Source organism: Oncorhynchus nerka, linkage group LG27, assembly GCF_034236695.1.
Source record: "Oncorhynchus nerka isolate Pitt River linkage group LG27, Oner_Uvic_2.0, whole genome shotgun sequence".
Classification (NCBI taxonomy): domain Eukaryota; kingdom Metazoa; phylum Chordata; class Actinopteri; order Salmoniformes; family Salmonidae; genus Oncorhynchus; species Oncorhynchus nerka.
In genome coordinates this window covers 78,552,638-78,572,498 of record NC_088422.1, presented here as the reverse complement: position 1 = coordinate 78,572,498, position 19,861 = coordinate 78,552,638, and the positions used below count along the sequence as shown (strand labels likewise).

The following is a 19,861-nucleotide window of genomic DNA, read 5'->3' as shown; positions in this document are numbered from 1 at the left end:
TAAACCAGCCAAGATCATGCAGGTTATTCAGTCCCAGTGTGCTGTGCAGGGAGGCAACTGGTTTAGGCCATTCTCAGCATTAGTGGAAACAGAGAGAAGGGGGGTGGGTGTGTGTCATTCATTCTATAATATGTGTGTGTGCAGGATGTTGTGTGTTAGTTGAACTTGGGTGACTGAACAGGAGTCTCCCAGCAGTACCCCTGCTCTGTGCCCCCTGCCCCACCAGGAAGGAAACATACACACAGACACACAAAGACAGACACACACACAGACAGAGAGGCACACACACAGTATTTATAACAGCACATAACTCCAGGAGGAAAACAAAAAGACACTTTAAACACTTAGTAGAGAGTGGTTACTATGCCCTGCTTGCTTTGTAAAGGTGTGGGAATCCCTGTGATGCCCTGTTACACAGAAGAGGGAGGCTGCTCTAGGCAGTATGGGGGGGGGGGGGGGGTGTTAACCCAGAAAGAAGGGTTGGAGGTTAATGGTGCTGTGAAACATCAAGATTCTCCTCCTCTACTCAGAAGGGAGCAGTTGCGTTGTGAGCCATGCTGGCTCCACTCACTTATAGGTGCTGAGCGGAGGGGCGGGTGAGGAGAAGGGCTCCTCTACAGACTCATCAAAGCTGTCAGGGACCAACAGTGAGAGATAGATACATTCAAGATGGTGACATTGTTGTCCCTGTATGGGACTGTTGTGTGTTGTATGTGAGGATTCATGTGTACTAAAACAACAAATGTCTGTCTCTGTAGAATGGATCAAATATTAATAAAGCTTGTATTGTAACTGAATAAAGAAACTATTTTGTTTTTATTAAACATTACATGAAGAGGGACTGTTCCTGACCAAATGAAAGAACATAGGAAGGGCCACCGACCACATCGGAAGGAACACAGCCGGTTCCTCTTAACCTCTTAAGTGTCCATTCACAGTATCGGTGTCCACTAGAACCACAGCTGAGACAAAAGGTCTTTCGGGGCAATTTTCTTATTTCCCTGTCCTGTCTACTGCACTCACGTGGTTCAGCTTTTGTCAGTAAGGAGGAAAAAGAGACAACTTCTAAGCCCTTTGCGACCAAACTTGATGACCTTGTAAAAAGTAAATGTGTTTGTGTTTTTATATACAATACGTGTAACATCCACAAGTGGACTTACAAATCGCTTAACATTTACTGTACAGTGACTGATCTGTTGTTTGCATTTGGTAATTCAAAAAAAATAACTGGCTTCCTAAATACACCTCCACAACCATAAACACCCACTTTATCAACAGACTGATGCATAGCAGGAGTACCAATCCAGTAAGGAGAGTCTGACGTCACCACTCTGACATGATGCCAGTTCAGGGCTCTTGTTAACATATAAACAAATGAACTCATCCTCTCCGTGTTCTCAGACTTGGCCTTCCTTACCTCTCAGTGATCTTCGAGTGAGTTGTGCGCAGAGGGATGTCCTAGATTTTTTTTTAAAACAACTGTTTGTTAGACACATCGTGCGTAAAACAGCAAGAAGTAAAGCAGCATTTAAATATGCCATCAACAGTCACAACAGTCTTCCACAGGAAATAGTGATGTTTGTAGCAATACATTTCAAACTGTTATGCTTGATTTGATGTGTAAAGTGGACTATTTCTGTTAGAGGAAGTATGTCTGGTAATCTTTTAATCAGTTATAATGCAGTGGCCCCCAGCCGTCACTCACCTTGCAGCGTGATTTTCCATTGACCATGGTGTCTGTGGTGTACCCCTCTCTGCTCTGAAGGTGGGCGAAGGGTTTTACGGCGCCCCAGGACTCCAGGTAACGGGTCATTCTCACTGACGCCCGCATCTTCAGCCCGTCATTCACACGCGGCTTGGGCATGCTGTGGCTGTTCAGAGCCTGGTTCTTAGACTGATGACACACACACGTTAACGAGGAGTACAGTCTCACATATACAGATAAGGCCCTTGTCAGGGATTCTGGAGGTAATACATTAAATGAAGTAGCTCACCCGAGGATCGATGACAAGGTATGTCTGTATGTTGAGCTCCTTCAGGTAGGCGTCTCTTAGCCCACCGTTCCCCTCCTCCACCTCATAGGCCTTGTTCAGGTGCTTCAGGGTGGCCTCAGTGATGTGGACACGCCTGATCAAGACAAAGATGGGGGTTACTATTAGTAAAATGGACTTACTAGAACTAGGTTACCACTAGTAACTTAATAATGAATGCGACCATTAGGATTAAAGATTTACCATACATGGTTAACTCAACTACTAACATACCCAGGTAAGCCTCCAGACTCCATATAATTGGCCAGGGTGACGTCATGTGACCAAACGTCAAACTGCCACTTGCGGAGGCCAATCACACCGCAGAGCACGTTGCCGGAGTGCACGCCCACTCTCATGTTGATGTCCACACCTGTGGCCTCGCGCACTCGTCTGAGGGGCAGGATCAGAAAATGTCATGTGTGTCATATGTGTGTGTGTGGGTTCATTTTGGTTTCCCTGGGATTCCTTCTTATTGCTTTGACATCAGAGCCAGCTGAACAAATCAACTATTTCCTTCTTGTCATAACATGCGCACACATGCATACTGACGCCACACATGCATACTGACGCCACACATACTCACCACATACGCTGCTGCTACGGTCTATTATCTATACTGTTGCCTAGTCACTTTACCCCTCCCTATATATACAGTACATAACTACCTCGATTACCTCGTACCCCTGCACATCGCCTCAGTGCTGGTACTTCCCGCACTTCATACTGGCCCTCGCTTCATACTCGTCGCCAAACCCACTGGCTCCATGTCATCTACAAGACCCTGCTAGGTAAAGTCCCCCCTTATCTCAGCTCGCTGTTCACCATAGCATCTCCCACCTGTAGCACACGCTCCAGCAGGTATATCTCTCTAGTCACCCCCAAAACCAATTCTTTCTTTGGCCGCCTCTCCTTCCAGTTCTCTGCTGCCAATGACTGGAACGAACTACAAAAATCTCTGAAACTGGAAACACTTATCTCCCTCACTAGCTTTAAGCACCAACTGTCAGAGCAGCTCACAGATTACTGCACCTGTACATAGCCCACCTATAATTTAGCCCAAACAACTACCTCTTTCCCAACTGTCTTTAATTAATTAATTTATTTTGCTCCTTTGCACCCCATTATTTTTATTTCTACTTTGCACATTCTTCCATTGCAAAACGACCATTCCAGTGTTTTACTTGCTATATTGTATTTACTTTGCCACCATGGCCTTTTTTGCCTTTACCTCCCTTCTCACCTCATTTGCTCACATTGTATATAGACTTGTTAAAACTGTATTATTGACTGTATGTTTGTTTTACTCCATGTGTAACTCTGTGTCGTTGTATCTGTCGAACTGCTTTGCTTTATCTTGGCCAGGTCGCAATTGTAAATGAGAACTTGTTCTCAACTTGCCTACCTGGTTAAATAAAGGTGAAATAAAAAATGTAAAAAATATATATATAGCCATGTTATTACCTCATACCCTGCACATCGACTCAGTACTGGTACTTCCCATATATAGCCATGTTATTACCTCGTACCCCTGCACATCGCCTCAGTACTGGTACTTCCCGTATATAGCCATGTTATTACCTCGTTCCCCTGCACATCGACTCAGTACTGGTACTTCCTGTATATAGCCATGTTATTACCTCGTATCCTGCACATCGACTCAGTACTGGTACTTCCCGTATATAGCCATGTTATTACCTCGTTCCCCTGCACATCGCCTCAGTACTGGTACTTCCTGTATATAGCCATGTTATTACCTCGTTCCCCTGCACATCGCCTCAGTACTGGTATTTCCCGTATATAGCCATGTTATTACATCGTACCCCTGCACATCGACTCAGTACTGGTACTTCCTGTATATAGCCATGTTATTACCTCGTACCCTGCACATCGACTCAGTACTGGTACTTCCCGTATATAGCCATGTTATCACCTCGTACCCCTGCACATCGCCTCAGTACTGGTACTTCCTGTATATAGCCATGTTATTACCTCGTACCCTGCACATCGCCTCAGTACTGGTACTTCCCGTATATAGCCATGTTATTACCTCGTTCCCCTGCACATCGACTCAGTACTGGTACTTCCCGTATATAGCCATGTTATTACCTCGTTTCCTGCACATCGACTCCGTACTGGTACTTCCCGTATATAGTCATGTTATTACCTCGTACCCTGCACATCGACTCAGTACTGGTACTTCCCGTATATAGCCATGTTATTACATCGTACCCCTGCACATCGACTCAGTACTGGTACTTCCTGTATATAGCCATGTTATTACCTCGTACACCTGCACATCGACTCAGTACTGGTACTTCCCGTATATAGCCATGTTATCACCTCGTACCCCTGCACATCGCCTCAGTACTGGTACTTCCTGTATATAGCCATGTTATTTTTATTTGTTATTGTTACTGACTGTGTATTTATTCCTTGTGTCACTTTCTATTTTGTATTTCATTTATCTTTAACTCTGCATTGTTGGAAAAGGAACCTTAGGTAAGCATTTCACTGTTAGTCTACACCTGTTGTTGTTTACGAAGCGTGTAACAAATTAAATGTGATTTGATTGTCCAACAGGGCCATGATAAAGCCTTCCTTTGACAGACCCTCCAGTCCTCCACAACACCTGATTATAGAACTAACTCACTCTCATAACCATCATTGACCCAGACAACTCATGTTAACACATACTACTTAGGCCAGAAGGTCCCCCTTGCGTTATACAATAACACTACCCTCCCTACCCGACTTTAACACATTTGATTTACTATACGCTATTTATCTCACAATCTAATGAGAATACATGTTGCTAAAGACCTGGAACTAACCAGAAGGATCACATGTTTTAGTAATTGTCTTCCCCCCAGAAGGCCTCCTCTGAACTCACTTGATGGCCTCACACATGTCCAGACCCATCTTCACACAGTTCTTGGCATGCATGGGCAGGGAGACAGGCAGGCCAGACACACAGTAGTAGCAGTCTCCCAAAATCTTGATTCTCATGCACTCGTTCTCCTGAAGAATAAAATAGAAAAATACCACAGACCATGAAGACCATCCAAGAAGCAGACATGTCAACTGGATTTGGCATGAACACAAACAAGGTTTCAGAAGTTCTCCTGAAGAACCAAACACACAACACATCCATACGTGTCCAGCCCAAGAACTACATGTACTTGTTTTTAACTATCTGAGGTTATTTGTATCATGAAATGCACTCTATAAAATAAATATATTATTAGAATTATTATGATGAAGCAAGCACTGATTAATGCCACATAACAAGTGGATTATGCATTACTCCACTGTCATGTTATCATAATAAGCGTAAAAGTGTAGCTAAATATGAAATACAAGGTGAAAAGTCAGTGTTAATTTAATTAAAGGTGCAAATCTTACAAATTATTAACTCACCTTTGCAATCTGGTCAAACTTCCCAAACAGCTCATTGAGCATGATGACCAGCTCCTTCGGAGAGCAGTCGCTGGCCAATCGGGTGAAGCCCACAATGTCAGCATACAGAATACTGCAAAAAGAGAAAAACCAAGGGTGTGTTCATTAAGACACACGGTTTCCAAAGAAAACAAGAAGTATTCATTATTGGACAAGTTTAGATGGTCCTTCCCTGTTGCACATAGTTTCCAAGCATTTTCTTGCGTTTCATGCTTACTGATCACGACCGACTCAGGACATATGGGGTCAAGACATCAGTGTCATAATGAAACCTGTTGTCTGCATGGATACGGCCGGGTTGGCCGCTACACTGATTAATCCCTCTGATGTTGTTGTATCACTAAACAAGGGTGTCATTGTCAGACAACGGTTGACTCCTGGGGTGTTGAAATTGGAGTGGGGATAACTGATTACAGCTGGAGGTCCTATCCTGGGTGAACAGTAATCCTATGGGGCTAGAGAGGAGGTGAAGACTGAGTTGAAGGGAGATCGTGCTAAGGGGTTTGGCTCAAAGACAAACTACAGCAGTGTTTTTCCTATATTCATTTAGCAGCACCGTTGCCTCCACTCCAAAATATATGATTAAAACACACAGTACCAGTCAAAAGTTTGTATACACCTGCTCAGTCCAAGGTTTCTTTATTTTTACTATTTTCTACATTGTAGAATAAGAGTGAAGACATCAAAACTATAAAATAACACATATGGAATCATGTAGTAACCAAAAGTTTTAAATTGCAGAGAACTAGCTTTAAAACTGTAAAATGTTCTCTCCGTCCATGGCAAAATGTGTAGAACAGCCACTAAAATGTGTAGAACAGCCACTAAAATGTTTGCCATTGGCCACGTCCAGTAACACGCCCCCCCACCACCACAATGCTAACTTTGCCACAGCTGCTGACAAAAAAATAATGGGGGAAGCACTGCACTGTACACTGATTGGAAGTGCTATAAGCGTATTTTTAACCCTATCCTCCACACAGAGCACCTGACCCAGGCCACCACACATTCAGCCGCCACAGCCTAATCACTGGCTCATTACCAGGGCTCAGAGGGCTAACTGCTGCCAAGGTCAGTCCTCATTAAAGTAGCTAACATTAGCCTGTTGCTTGCCAAGCAGCCCAGACCAGAGAACAATGGCCGCCCAGTAACTCTGACTGACAACAACCAGGTGTTTTCTTGGAAAGAACATGTCTAATGACAAGCATGTCTTGTGTCATTACAAGGATCAAATGTGGAAGTGGTTGGGCTATAATTCACAGTAACACCAAAGGGCTTAAATGAGAATTCATCACTAGCCGAGCCACAGCAGCACATGATACAGTCTGATCTTCACAAGGCCTTCTCAGATCAGACAGTTTTAATGTTCCTCCTTTTCTATCAAATCATATTAATTATGGGTCTAAACTTATCATCAAATCAACCAGGTAGTTACAAATGTCAGTTTGTTAGGCTACTGAGAAGATCGAAGAGTGTTACCGTGTTGACCTTAATTTGGACAACAAATGGGCTCCCTCTCTATCCAGGAAGGTAGAAGGTACAGTACAGTCTGTAAGCAATTACAGAGTCTAAAACTTAGGGAATCTATTGAGCCATCTGCCAAGGTTCACTGGATAGGCTACAAAGCCAATGTCTCTCCGCACTTTCTAAATGAATGCCCATAAAACAAAAGGCCTCATTTGGGTCAATGCTCAGCTAACACTGTCATGCTAAATTCCATGAGAACTGACTGGGCATTGTGAGTGTAAATAGACTGCCCAGAGCAGTGATGGGCAACTCCAGTCCTCGGGGTCAGAGGATGTTAGGGGAAATTAAATGAATACATTTAGAGAACACAAACTAACTATTCAAAGCACACATGCAACATATGTGTCACGTCCTGAACATAGAGAGCCCTTGTTTCTCGATGGTGGAGTAGGTCAGGGCGTGACTAGGAGCTAGTCTAGTTTAATATTTCTATGTGGGGTCTAGTTTAATTTTTCTATGTTGGTGATTTGTATGATTCCCAATTAGAGGCAGCTGGTAGTCATTGTCTCTAATTGGGAATCTTATTTAAGTAGTTGTTTTTCCCACCTGTGTTTGTGGGATATTATTTTGTGTTTTGTGCATGTGCACCACGTAGTCACGTTTCGTTGTTTCTTTATTGTTTTGTTGTGCGGTTCACTTACTTCAATAAATAAGATGTGGAACCCAGATCACGCTGCACGTTGGTCCGAGTATGCTTCCAACGAAGATCGTGACAATATGATTTAACCCAGTGTTCAGACTATTGTTTCCATCTTTGCGGGCCGGCACCGGGTCTCACTGGGCCATGAATCCGGCGGACCTGCTCTCACTTGGGGCCAAAGCCAGGCCACTGGTACTTTTCAGCTGGCATTTACATAACAATGGCTAACTGTGAACTTTAACACCTTCTCACAAAGCAACTGATTCTGCTCTTCTCAAGTCCCTAGCTATGGAAACACAATTTCAAAACCAAATCAAATCGTATTTGTCACATGCACCGAATAAACAGGTGTAGACCTTACAGTAAAATGCGTACTTACAAGCCCTTAACCAACCATGCAGATTTAAGAAAAAAAATCAAAGTAAGAGATAAGAATAACAAATAATTAAAGAGCAGCAGTAAATAACAATAACGGGACTATATACAGAGTCAAAGTACGGGGGCACCGGTGTCCAGGTAATATGTACATGTAGGTAGAGTTATTAAAGTGACTATGCAGAGATAATAGAAAATAGCAGCAGCGTAGAAGGGGGGAGGGGCAATGCAAAAATTCTGGGTAGCCATTTGATTAGCTGTTCAGGAGTCTTATCGCTTGGGTGTAGAAGCTGTTTAGAAGCCTATTGGATCTAGACTTGGCGCTCCGGTACCATTTGCAGTGCGGTAGCAGAGAGAACACCCTATGACTAGGGTGGCTGGAGTCTGACAATTTTTAGGGCCTTCCTCTGACACCACCTGGTATAGAGTTCTTGGATGGAAGAATGCTTGGCCCCGGTGATGTACTAGGCCGTTCCAGAAGCAGAAAAAGAGCCAAAATGTAAAAGCTAAAGCCAAAAGCGGAGTTTCGTTCAAGAGGACATTTGGGTTGGGTAAATATTTTCCATGTGTGTTATTTGGTAGACTGAAAACCGTGCTTAGTTTGACAGGCAATGAGTGACAGGCAAAGGATGGGATTCTACTGTGTTTCTTAGTAATTTTCTTAGAATATAACAGGTTATTTCAACATGCTGTATGCTTCTCAGTCATATTCTTAGTCCTTGACAGGCTATTGTTGTACTGTACCTGACGTTCTCGTGTCTCTTGACGTAGAGACTGTGGAAGTTGTTGTCTTTGACGAGTCGTTGCTGCTCTTCTTTGTCCTTGCAGTCTTGCAGACGCTCCATGATGGCCAGCTTCATCTTCATGGAGATGTAGACAGGTAGCACAGACTGCAGCAGGTTCTCCTACGCACACACACACACGTTAGCATCAACACACCACACCCACCCAACCACACACACTGTCCGATAGACGAAAGGTCATGAACCCAACCCAATCTGAGTATCAACCAGCTGTCAGAGTGTCTTGCTGATCTAGTAACTCCACTAACAAGGGCCCTATTCATTCAGATTACTGTTAAAAGCTTTATAATCATTGTGCTGCCAGTCTGGTTGTACAGCCAGTCAACAGAAAGATAGAACATTGCATTGAGAGCCTCTGGAATGGAATAGAGTCAGGTGAGATGAGAATCTAAGAAGTTAATAAGGAGATGTCTCAGGAAATCATTCTTCAATCCCCATTGACCCCATCATAATTCCTGTTCACCCGTATGATGCAATACTGAGGCACTGGACTACTATCTTTCCTCTCTCCACTGGTTTGGCTGCATCCATGGGGGGGTTGCCCCTAGGTATCAAATCCTAACTTTAACCATTAATGGAAGAAATGTAAAACTGACCTAAGACTAGTGTCACGGGGCAACTGGTTAGGCCTACATACTCTCCCAGATAGATTACCACCTGCTGGTTCAAATGACTGGAGCAGGTTTTCCAGTAAACCGTAAAGCATGGAAAATCATTCTGCACAAAGTGGCCTTGATTTGGTTCAGTCAGCTCAGCTCTGTGCTGTAATTGATCTGGCAGATTCTATCTGACTGGGTCTAGAGAACAATGCTCTGTGGGAGGGAGAGAGGGAGGGAATACTGTTCACCTCAGTGTTGAGACCCATTTCAAACCCTCCCTTCCCTCTTCTCTTTATTTATGGTGCCTGTGCTCTTTGGCTAACCCCTGTGGCACTGCTCCTTTTTTCGGGCTCAATACAACAGAGTAGAACAGAGCCGGTTCAAATGTTAACGATTATATCATTCCATTCTGTCCTGCTAGGCAACAGAGCAGCCAGCAGCCTCATCTCTCTCATGGTGTGTGGTGTCACTTCCTAAGCAACTATTATTCTAAATTAAAAACAATTATGGTTAAAAATCCATTTGAAACAGACACCCGTTTTTACTAACGGAGCACACACAGACATCTACTTAAAAAAATCATTAATTAAATTTTATTTGAAGGGGATTAGATCATCGTAATGAAAAATACAAGCCAGAAAACAACAAGGCTGCTGGTCTTAAATTAAGTAAAAATTAGCCAGTGCTATTATGACAACAAATATTTTAGCCTAACACTATTAACTTTTATTAGTCTTTCATACTTCCTGTATTCAGTCGGGTGTGCCTCTGTTCAGAAAGAGACACCCCTGGGAGATCGCCCTTGCCAAGTAGATTTCTATTCTCAAGGGTCTTTCCTTAAAGGTAAATAATTAAATCAAGAAGATAGCAGAGTGTCTGATAAGATGTTCTCACCTGTTGTCTCTTTTCTATCTCCAGCTTCATGCGGATGCCCAGACATCTGAGTGTATCCTGGAAGGTCTGTCTTAGTGCTCTCTCCATCAGGACCTTATGGAAGGCCCCCACCACACTGCCACACAGAAACACCACCGCATTGGACAGCAGCTGGGGGACAGAGGGACAGACATTACAACCTAAGACATTACAACAATAAGCATTGTCTGTTTTCACAGAAATGTGTCTTACGACCTTAAAAACTCCTTACAGGACATCAAAAACAACACTATAGCACACAATCTCGTTGAAACAAACATGACACATGAGTTATTAAAACACACACACACACAAACAGATACTTCCTGTTTATAGAAAACTATTTAAAGCACAACATTGTGAGCATACATAACGTTATGCATCACCAGGAGATCACGTAACACATGTATAATTGTTACTAACAGCATAACAAATAACACACCTGATTGGCCAGAAAGGGGCTGGGATCTTGGGTGTTGAAGACAGTGAGGCGTAGAGTGAGGACCATGATGTGAGAGAGTGAGGAGATCACACTGAGCACCACAGCATAGCACATCTGGAAAGGCAGCATGGTGTACACTGTGAAGATGATGAACAGGAAGAAGGGAACCTACAGGAGAAAAGGAGAGAGAGAGAGATAGGTCAGACTGATGTGACATGAAACACTGTGTGGGGAAAGAGTCTCGGATTGGCAGCACTATCCAAAGAACAAGTGGTTTTACTGGACAACTGTCACCTCAGTGTACTGGCAAGATATGCTATAACTAGACAAATATAACTTTTTGATGCTTCTGTTCATGTGTGTATATCATATATGTACACTCAGTGGCCAGTTTACTAGGTAGGCCACCCCGTTCTCAAAAATGGTTCGCTCTTACAGTGAGTCATGTAGTTGTGGCTTGCTATATAAAGCAGGCAGACAGGCATCAAGGCATTCAGTTACTGTTCGTTTGAACATTAGAATGGGCTAAATAAGTGACCTAAGCAACAGAGAGTGGCATGATCGTCGTTGCCCCTTGGCCTGCAGAACAGCCTGAATTCATCAGGGCATGGATTCTACAAGGTATGGCATTCAAAAGTTGCTCAATTGGTATCAAGGGATCTAACGTGTGCCAGAAAAACATTCCCTATACCATTACACCACTGCCAACTGATGTGAATTTCACATCAGAATTCACATCAGTTGGCAGTGCTGTAATGGTGTATTTTGCCCATTCTAACATTCAATCAAACAGTAACTGAATGACTTGATGTCTGTCTGCCTTCTTTATATAGCAAGCCACAGCTACATGACTCACTATCTGTAGGAGCGAACCATTTTCGTGAACGGGGTGGCCTACCTACCTAATAAACTGGCCACTGAGTGTTTTGTTTGTTATCACATGGAGAAGATTGCATGCTCTGTGGGGTAGATCTTAAATCAGATAACTTCTTCAGGGAAGGAACAGAAACTGTGTGAAACATAATTCTGCAATAATGACCAGAATAAGGATTTGGCGTAAGCAGCATGAGTCCATGGCCCCATCCTGCCTGGTGTTAACAGTACAGGTTGGTGGCGGTGGTGTAATGGTGTGGCTAATGTTTTCCTGGTACACGTTAGATCCCTTGATATCAATTGCACAATGCTTGAACGCTACACCTTGTAGAATCCATGCCTGAAGAATTCAGGCTGTTCTGGAGGTAAAGGGTGGTCCGACCTGGTACTAGATGGGTGTACCTAATAAACTGTCTGGTGCGAAGATGGAGGAAAAGAGTAAGAGGACAAAGGAAGTGGGTGTCATAGAAATACAACATTATGTTAATCACATTACTTTTATATTAGAATGTATTATTATATTAGTACATTCATACTGTTTTTCTTAGAGGCAACAGAATAGGGTTCTTTGAACTCTCATGTGTCTGTTAACGCTGACAGTAGATTTACCATGGCTTGGTGATAACCTAAAGACTGCATTCCATTCCATGATTAGTGTCTGTGTGCCTGTCTGTCGGTGCCAGGGGGACCCAATCTCCAGTTTATTTATCCCATATGGCAGATGGATACTGGACTCCATCATTCTGAGGGAAGGGCTTAGTATCCTATGTTGCATTAGTATTTCTGTATAAACAAGCAGTAAATGAACTAGAGACAGATATCTGTTGAATGAGAGCACAATGTACCTTTGTATAATTTCACGTATCTGTTCTTTGTCACAAGGACTCAGGAAGACTATGAATAGTTGTAAACAAATCCTGTTTATTTGGGCTTTAACTCCACACCATTGGGTGACCATTAACACTATTACTGCAGTAATTATTCATAAAGTTTGATGGTTTTGAAGAAATCTAAAAGTCTCTCCTTTGATTAGAATAATTACCACGACATGGGCTTCAAACATTTATTTTGAAAGCCAACAGGCTTTGTCGTGCAACCTTTATTTCGAGCGAGAGTGTATACCTGGTCCCAGGGCAGGATGAGGGGTCCGCTGAAGATGAAGGTGAATCCCATGGTGAGGTGAGTGGCCCAGACCACCAGACCCAGCAGTCTCCTCCAGCGCTGGGTCAGGGTCTCTGTACACACCAACACAAACACAGCCAGGAACACACACAGGCTGCAGCTCACCACGCTGACAAATGCACAGTGCTCCTCCGCACTCTGAAACGGAGAGGGAGAACATAACGCACACTGAATCACAGTCATGGCATTTACATTATACTCTGCATTGAGATATACACACAGTCATAGACACGGACGCCATATCAATCTACACACAGCCATACAGACAGACACACAATGCTCTACTGCTCTAATGAAAAGACAAGGATTAAAAAACAGGCTATAATATACATTCTGTCTGAGGAGAGGTTTTGAAATGTTATATAGGTCAGGTACAATGATATGTCGAAACAACATTCACTCAACTTCCCTTCAACATCATTCAAGTCCCTTTATTATGCCTATGTACGGTCTAGTCATGAGAGCGGCCCATATCTAATTCAGCATCGTGGCTTATTCAGGTTTATTGCACATCTGTCTCTGCGTCATGTCCTGTTGCTAGAGGCCACAGCATCTTCCTGATTAAATTACACTGAGAGGGAAGAGGAAGGCTCAGATATAGATTTCTGGTGTGTATGTGTGTGTATGTGTGTGTGTGTGTGTATGTGTGTGTGTGTGTGTATGTGTGTGTATACACTTGCGTCAACTTGCGTGCATGCCAGTTAGCGAAAAAGCGAGCGAGTGAGAGAAAGAGAGAATGGGAGAGAGTTAGATGCCAAGGAGAGCGGGAATGACTGCATAAAGGTCCCTGAGCAGAAGGCCATCTCGGCATTGTATATTGAGCATGCTGGTTTCCATGGTAGCAGAAGTGAAGGCTTTTACTAGCACGTTTAACTACGGCTACACCCACTAAATCAACCTATAGGAGACTTGTTCATTTCCTTTTCTTATTTATTTTCAGATGGAATGAAGTAGTAAACATCTATACAATTAGAGAACAGATTACTTCTCCTCTCCTCTTGAAATCTCATCTGAAAAGCAATGACCCAGGTGGGATCTGCTCAGTCTCAGCCTGCCATAAGTTAATGTTTTCATCTGTTGGGCATTGAAATTCACATCAGGTTTTGTTAGTTATCACATGGTGAAGATGGCCTGCTCTGTGGTGTAGATCTTAAATTAGATCACTTCTTTAGGGAAGGAAACAAATCGTGCAAAACGTAATTCTGCAATAATGACCAAAGTAAACCCACAAGAACATACACTCTCTCTAGTGTCTGTTGGCGGGTTAAGTTAACTTCTGTAAAATGAGGACCACTGTAAAATCATCCTCTCCGTGCTCTCTTTGACTCTCTTACACTCCCTGTACTCCGTTAGAATCTAGAGGACTTTACTCATCTAAAAACAACAGGGCTCTCAATAGGCACTTTGTTCAATCTGAGCCTCAACTATCCTGTTTAAGTACCACTTAGAAATAAATATATGTTGGAATGCCCTCCTCTCGCTCACTGGTGGGCTCATGGTCTCTAACAGGTAGTCTATCTATCCACAGTGGAGAGGGAAGTTATACAAGTTGAACACAGTGACTATATCACACTTGTACTCACAGGCCTGTGCACTTAACAATAGGTATTAGCCTACACATGCTAACTAACCTGTCACGAAAACCTTAGTGGTGGGTTTTACGCCATCAAAAGGAACATAACATTCAACATCCCAATTAGGATCTGGCAAAGAATACTTGAATCAGTTATTGCCCTCTATGTTTGTGAGGTCTAAGGTCCACTCACAAACCAAGAATTAAGATTGCATGCATCATTTTCCAAAAACATCCTCTGTGCACAACATAAAACACCAAATAATGCATGTAGAGCAGAATTCAGACAATATCTGATCATTATCAAAATCCAGAAAAGAGATGTTAAATTCTACAACCACTTAAAAATAAGTGATTCCCAAACCTTCCATAAGAAAGCAATCATCTACAGAGAGATTAACCTAGAGAACAGTCTCCTCAGCAAGCTGGTCCTGGCATTCTGTTCACAAACACAAACAGACCCCAGGACAGCAACACAATTAGACCCAACCAAATCATGAGAAAACAAAAAGACAATTACTTGACACATTACAAAGAACTAGCCAAAAAACTAAGCATACTGGACTGCTATTTGGCCCTAAACAGAGACTACAGTGGCAGAATACCTGAACACTGTGACTGACCCAAAAGTAAGGAAAACAGCATAGCCTTGCTATTGAGAGAGGCCGCCGTAGGCATAGCCCTCTCTCTCGCTCTCTCTCTCTCTCTGCCCACAAAATGTGGAAACTGAGCTGCATGTCCTTACCTCCTGCCAAATGTATGACCATACTAGACACATATTTCCTTCAGATTACACAGACCCACAAAGAATTTGAAAACAAATCCAATTTTGATAAACTCCCATATCTATCACGTGAATACCACAGTGTGCCAAAACAGCAGCAATATTTGTAACCTGTTTCCACAAGAAAAGGACAGTCAGTGAAGAAAACACCATTGTCAATACAAACTACACTGAACAAAACTATGAACGTAAGGTGTTGGTCCCTTTTTTCATGAGCTGAAATAAAAGATCCCAGAAATGTTCCAGGTGCACAAAAAGCGTATTTCTCAAATTTTGTGCACAAATATGTTAATATCCCTGTTAGTGAGCATTTCTCCTTTGTCGAGATAATCCATCCACCTGACAGGTGTGGCATATCAAGAAGATGATTAAACAGCATGATGATCACACAGGTGCACCTTGTGCTGGGGACAATAAAAGGTCTCTAAAATGTGGAGTTTTGTCACAACACTGCAGATGTCTCAAGATGAGGGAGCGTGCAATTGACATGCTGACTGCACGAATGTCCACCAGAGCTGTTGCCACTGAATTGAATGTTAACTTTTCTACCATAAGCCGCCTCTGTCGTTTTAGAGAATTTGGCAGTACTTCCAACTGGCCTCACAACCGGAGACCACGTGTAACACTCCAGCCCAAGACCTCCACATCCAGCTTCTTCACCTGCGGGATCATCTGAGACCAGCCACCTGGACAGCTGATAAAACTGTGGGTTTGCACAACTGAAGAATATCTGCAAACTGTCAGGAACAGTCTCAGGAAAGCTCATCAGCATGCTCGTCGTCCTCACCAGGATCTTGACCTGACTGCATCGCAACCGATTTCAGTGTGCAAATGCTCACCTTTGATGGCCGCTGACACGCTGGAGAAGTGTGCTCTTCATGGATGAATCCCAGTTTCAACTGTACCGGTCAGATGGCAGACAGCATTGTGTGGGGGAGCGGTTTGCTGATGTCAACATTGTGAACAGAGTACCCCATGATGACGGTACGGTGGGGTTATGGTATAGGCAGGTATAAGCTACGGACAACAAACCCAATTGCATTTTTTCGAGATACTGTGACGAGATCCTGAGGCCCATCATCGTGCCATTCATCTGCTGCCATCACCTCATGTTTCAGCATGATAATCACAGCCCCATGTTGCAAGGATCTGTATTCAAAGCTGAAAATGTCCCCGTTCTTCCATGGCCTGCATACTCACAAGACATGTCATCCATTGAGCATGTTTTGGTTTCTCTGGATCGACATGTACGACAGCATGTTCCTGTTCCCGCCAATATCCATTAACTTTGCACAGCCATTGAAGGAGTGGGAAAACATTCCAAAAGCCACAATCAACAGCCTGATCAGCTCTCATGCAGCGCGAGATGTGCCGCATTGCATGAGGCTAATGGTGACTGGTTTTCTGATCCACATCCCTACTTTTAAGGTATCAGTGACCAACAGATGCATATCTGTATTCACAGTCATGTGAAATCCATAGATTAGGGCCTAATTCATTTATTTCAATTGACTGATTTCCTTATATGAACTGTAACTTTCAACAAAAATGTCCCCCTCCTACCCCCTTCCTCCTCCTCCCTTCCCCATGGGCTAGGTCAATCTTCTGTGCGCAGCTCTGCAGCCCATCCCGTGCCCCCTGCCCTCGTTCCTTGAACCTTATGCGCCCACCGCTGTTTCAGTGGATACAGCTGGAGAACTGCAAGGCAATCCCATTGTGCGCCACTCGGGAGCCGTGACCAATATATATAGTCCTGCTAATAACAGGATTAATAATATATCTGTGAGAATATCCAAAGTGACATTTATATAATTCTAAATTAATAATACTAATCGTTTGATTTGTTTAAAAAATAACAATATTTTGGAGATTTAATTTTCAAATAACAAAATGTGTGAGAAAAAAGCCATTCTTGAACTTTGTTACTAATTTGTAAATAAAGCCAGTTTGTTATTTTGAATTCATTATTTCTGTTTTTAGAGGGAGAGAAATCAAAAACCTACAGTCATCTCATGGGTCTCCCAGTCAAGGCTGGCACAGGTATCGAAACAGCATCTGTAGCAACACACCTTTCACAGCTATGCAGTGTCTTAGACCACTGCACAACTCAAGCATTGTACCACATGACCAGTTGGGAGTGGGCTACAGTACTACAGTAAGAGCAAAATAATCACCATTTTTTTGTTTGTTTAAACTTTAGTGTAACAATAGTTTTAGTAAGTTATACTGATCGTGCACAATTATCAGTTTCTATTTAGGTTTATGCCGCCCATTCATTGTCAGTTAGACACAGTAGGACCCAAAAGCATAATCAGTGCTCTAACTCCTCCTTGAGCTGGTCTGGAGCAATGAAGTGGTGATGCAGGGTACCGTACTAAACCATAAATTACCTCTAAATCCCGCAGCATAATCGCAAAACGTTTAGTGGAGCAATCACTGTATGTAGATATTCCATTAAAATCAGCCGTTTCCAGCTACAATAGTCCTTTACAACATTAACAATGTCTACACTGTATTTCTGATCAATTTGATGTTATTTTAAAACTTTTCTTTCAAAAACAAGGAAATGAACCCAAACTTTTGAACGGTAGTGTAAGTGCTGCTTTACGTTTTATGCATCAGAGTGATTACCTACTGCTCTACACAGTGGTGTACATGTAACCTAAAATGTCTACTAAAACTCTAGACTAGTGACATTTACCTGCTACACAAATACAGTGATTACCTGCTTCTTAAACTCTGAAGTCTACACCAATAACATCATCTCTCGTGTATTGCTACGCCTTGACTGTTGTTTCGAGGAGACAAACAACGACCTCTAATATCTAGACACAATTATTCAATGTACTACAGAAAAATAACATACTTCGCCCTGCACCTGGTGAGTTTGTGTGTCTGTGGAATCCAGTCAGTTCTGAACAAATTCTTATTTACAATGACGGCCTTGTTCAGGTGCCGAACGACAGATTTTTACTTTGTCAGCTCAGGGATTCGATCCAGCAACCTTTCGGTTACTGGCCCAACGCTCTAACCACTAGGCTATCTGCCACCACACAATGGTGTCTTTAATGTGCTAATCTCCATCCATTATCGGTCAACTCATCCAGAGAGGACATCACACCCCCACAGGGGATATTACTAAGTCATTCAAAAAAGCTGGGCTCTGATGTGTAGCATACTGTCACTTCATACATGGGTAGGTGCACACACACTTCTAGGTCTCGGTAGATGACGTCACTTACACAACGGCCGCTAGCTAGCGATTCCACACACACACATGAACGAACAAACTCACCAAGTGCAGGGCGAAGAAGAGGATGATGAGGACTCCGCAGGACAGCATGGAGAGGCCTAGTAGCAGCACCAGAGGCTGGTACTGGCTGATACAGGAGAACTTCCTGTACAGGGCCTCATGTTTCAGCTCCTGGTCATTTAACAGGTACTTCCCTTTAGCCGGCATGGTGGTGGTGGTGACCTGTTCACTACTAAAACCCTGATAAAAGGTTACGGGCTGCTGGTTTTAACATAGAAGCATTTTTGTCAGCTTCCACTGTCCTCTAAGAGTTGCTGAATTTCCTCTCCACCACTCCTCACACAGGTATGGTAGGCAGGGAATAACGTTGAAAACACCACCCCACAGTGTAGGGCAGGGTAGGAGCCGTCTTCTGCTGTGACTGAGACAGACGTGTGTGTGTGTGTGTCTACAGATCCAGGTGGGCAGGTTTGCTGAGGCTTTCTAGCTCATACTACTCAAGTGCAGTTGTCGATGTTATCCCTCATGGGCATTTTTAATATGTTCCTCTCTTCTTTCACTCACAGGTTTTGAACTTTCTCTCACTCTTTTCTTTCGCTCTCTCTTTCTCCCTCTTATCTCCCTTTCTGCATTGGCAGTTAGACCCAGTTCATCCTTGCCAGCTACTGTGGTCCATTCTTCAGTGGGGTTGAGTAATGATCCCAGCGCTGAGAGAAGAGACCGGGGGAGGAGGAGAGTCTAAGGAAAGAGGAGAGGAGGAGAAAGAGGGTGGAGCCTGGGAGGGCGGAGAAGGAAAGAGGGGTCGTCAAGGATTCAGGATTCTGTCCCATCAGTGCTGAGCGGGTAGAGAGAGGGGCCCAATGTAGCTCCACCCACTGGAGCTGTCACAGTCAGAGGCCTGGGGATTAGACAACAGAGAGAGACTGGGTGAGCTTACTGGAACCACTTATCAAGACAGAAGTAGAATGAAATAGCAATCCACAACACTTGAGGGGCATGGCTCTTCAAAGCACTTTCTCTTGTTGACATGTCAGAAAATGTTGATGCACACTCACTAAGTGTGTTATGTTTCAATAAACAGATTACATTTTGATCTGGCAGTGAGAATTTAAAAAACAACAGTTTAGCGATATGATTTCAAACTACATTACTGTCTGCCAAACTGTACACAGTTAGAGTACAGTACAGTGAGTCCCTTCATATGACAAAGACAGACTGTCGTTTAGCCAAGGGTGTACATTTTCACAAGTGAGTGAATCTTCAAGCCTCATTCAACCAAAGCCCTGCAGTTGTTCCCACGATCAAGAAAGCCTGGTTTGTCTGTATTCAGTCCCAGTCCTCAGTCTCTGTCCTGGTTTGGCCACAGCTCCATAGAGAACTGCCATGATGACACCTAGACCTTCTAATGA

At 43.3% G+C, this 19,861-nt stretch overlaps 1 protein-coding gene across 1 annotated transcript in view; it reads right to left on the bottom strand.

Annotated features, from left to right (window-relative positions):
- The window catches only part of LOC115112487 (adenylate cyclase type 2-like), a 79,517-nt gene that overhangs the window by 14,518 nt on the left and 45,138 nt on the right, over positions 1-19,861 (bottom strand). Inside the window, exons 2-12 of the mRNA XM_029639584.2 lie at positions 18,495-19,350; positions 12,783-12,980; positions 10,788-10,955; positions 10,328-10,477; positions 8,776-8,936; positions 5,451-5,562; positions 4,924-5,051; positions 2,265-2,423; positions 1,995-2,127; positions 1,706-1,894; positions 1,418-1,458 (exon numbers count right to left, since the gene is read on the bottom strand). Coding sequence (XP_029495444.1) covers positions 1,418-1,458; positions 1,706-1,894; positions 1,995-2,127; positions 2,265-2,423; positions 4,924-5,051; positions 5,451-5,562; positions 8,776-8,936; positions 10,328-10,477; positions 10,788-10,955; positions 12,783-12,980; positions 18,495-18,659 — 1,604 coding nt within the window. The 5' untranslated portion in view covers positions 18,660-19,350. The remainder of the gene's footprint in view (positions 1-1,417; positions 1,459-1,705; positions 1,895-1,994; positions 2,128-2,264; positions 2,424-4,923; positions 5,052-5,450; positions 5,563-8,775; positions 8,937-10,327; positions 10,478-10,787; positions 10,956-12,782; positions 12,981-18,494; positions 19,351-19,861) is intronic.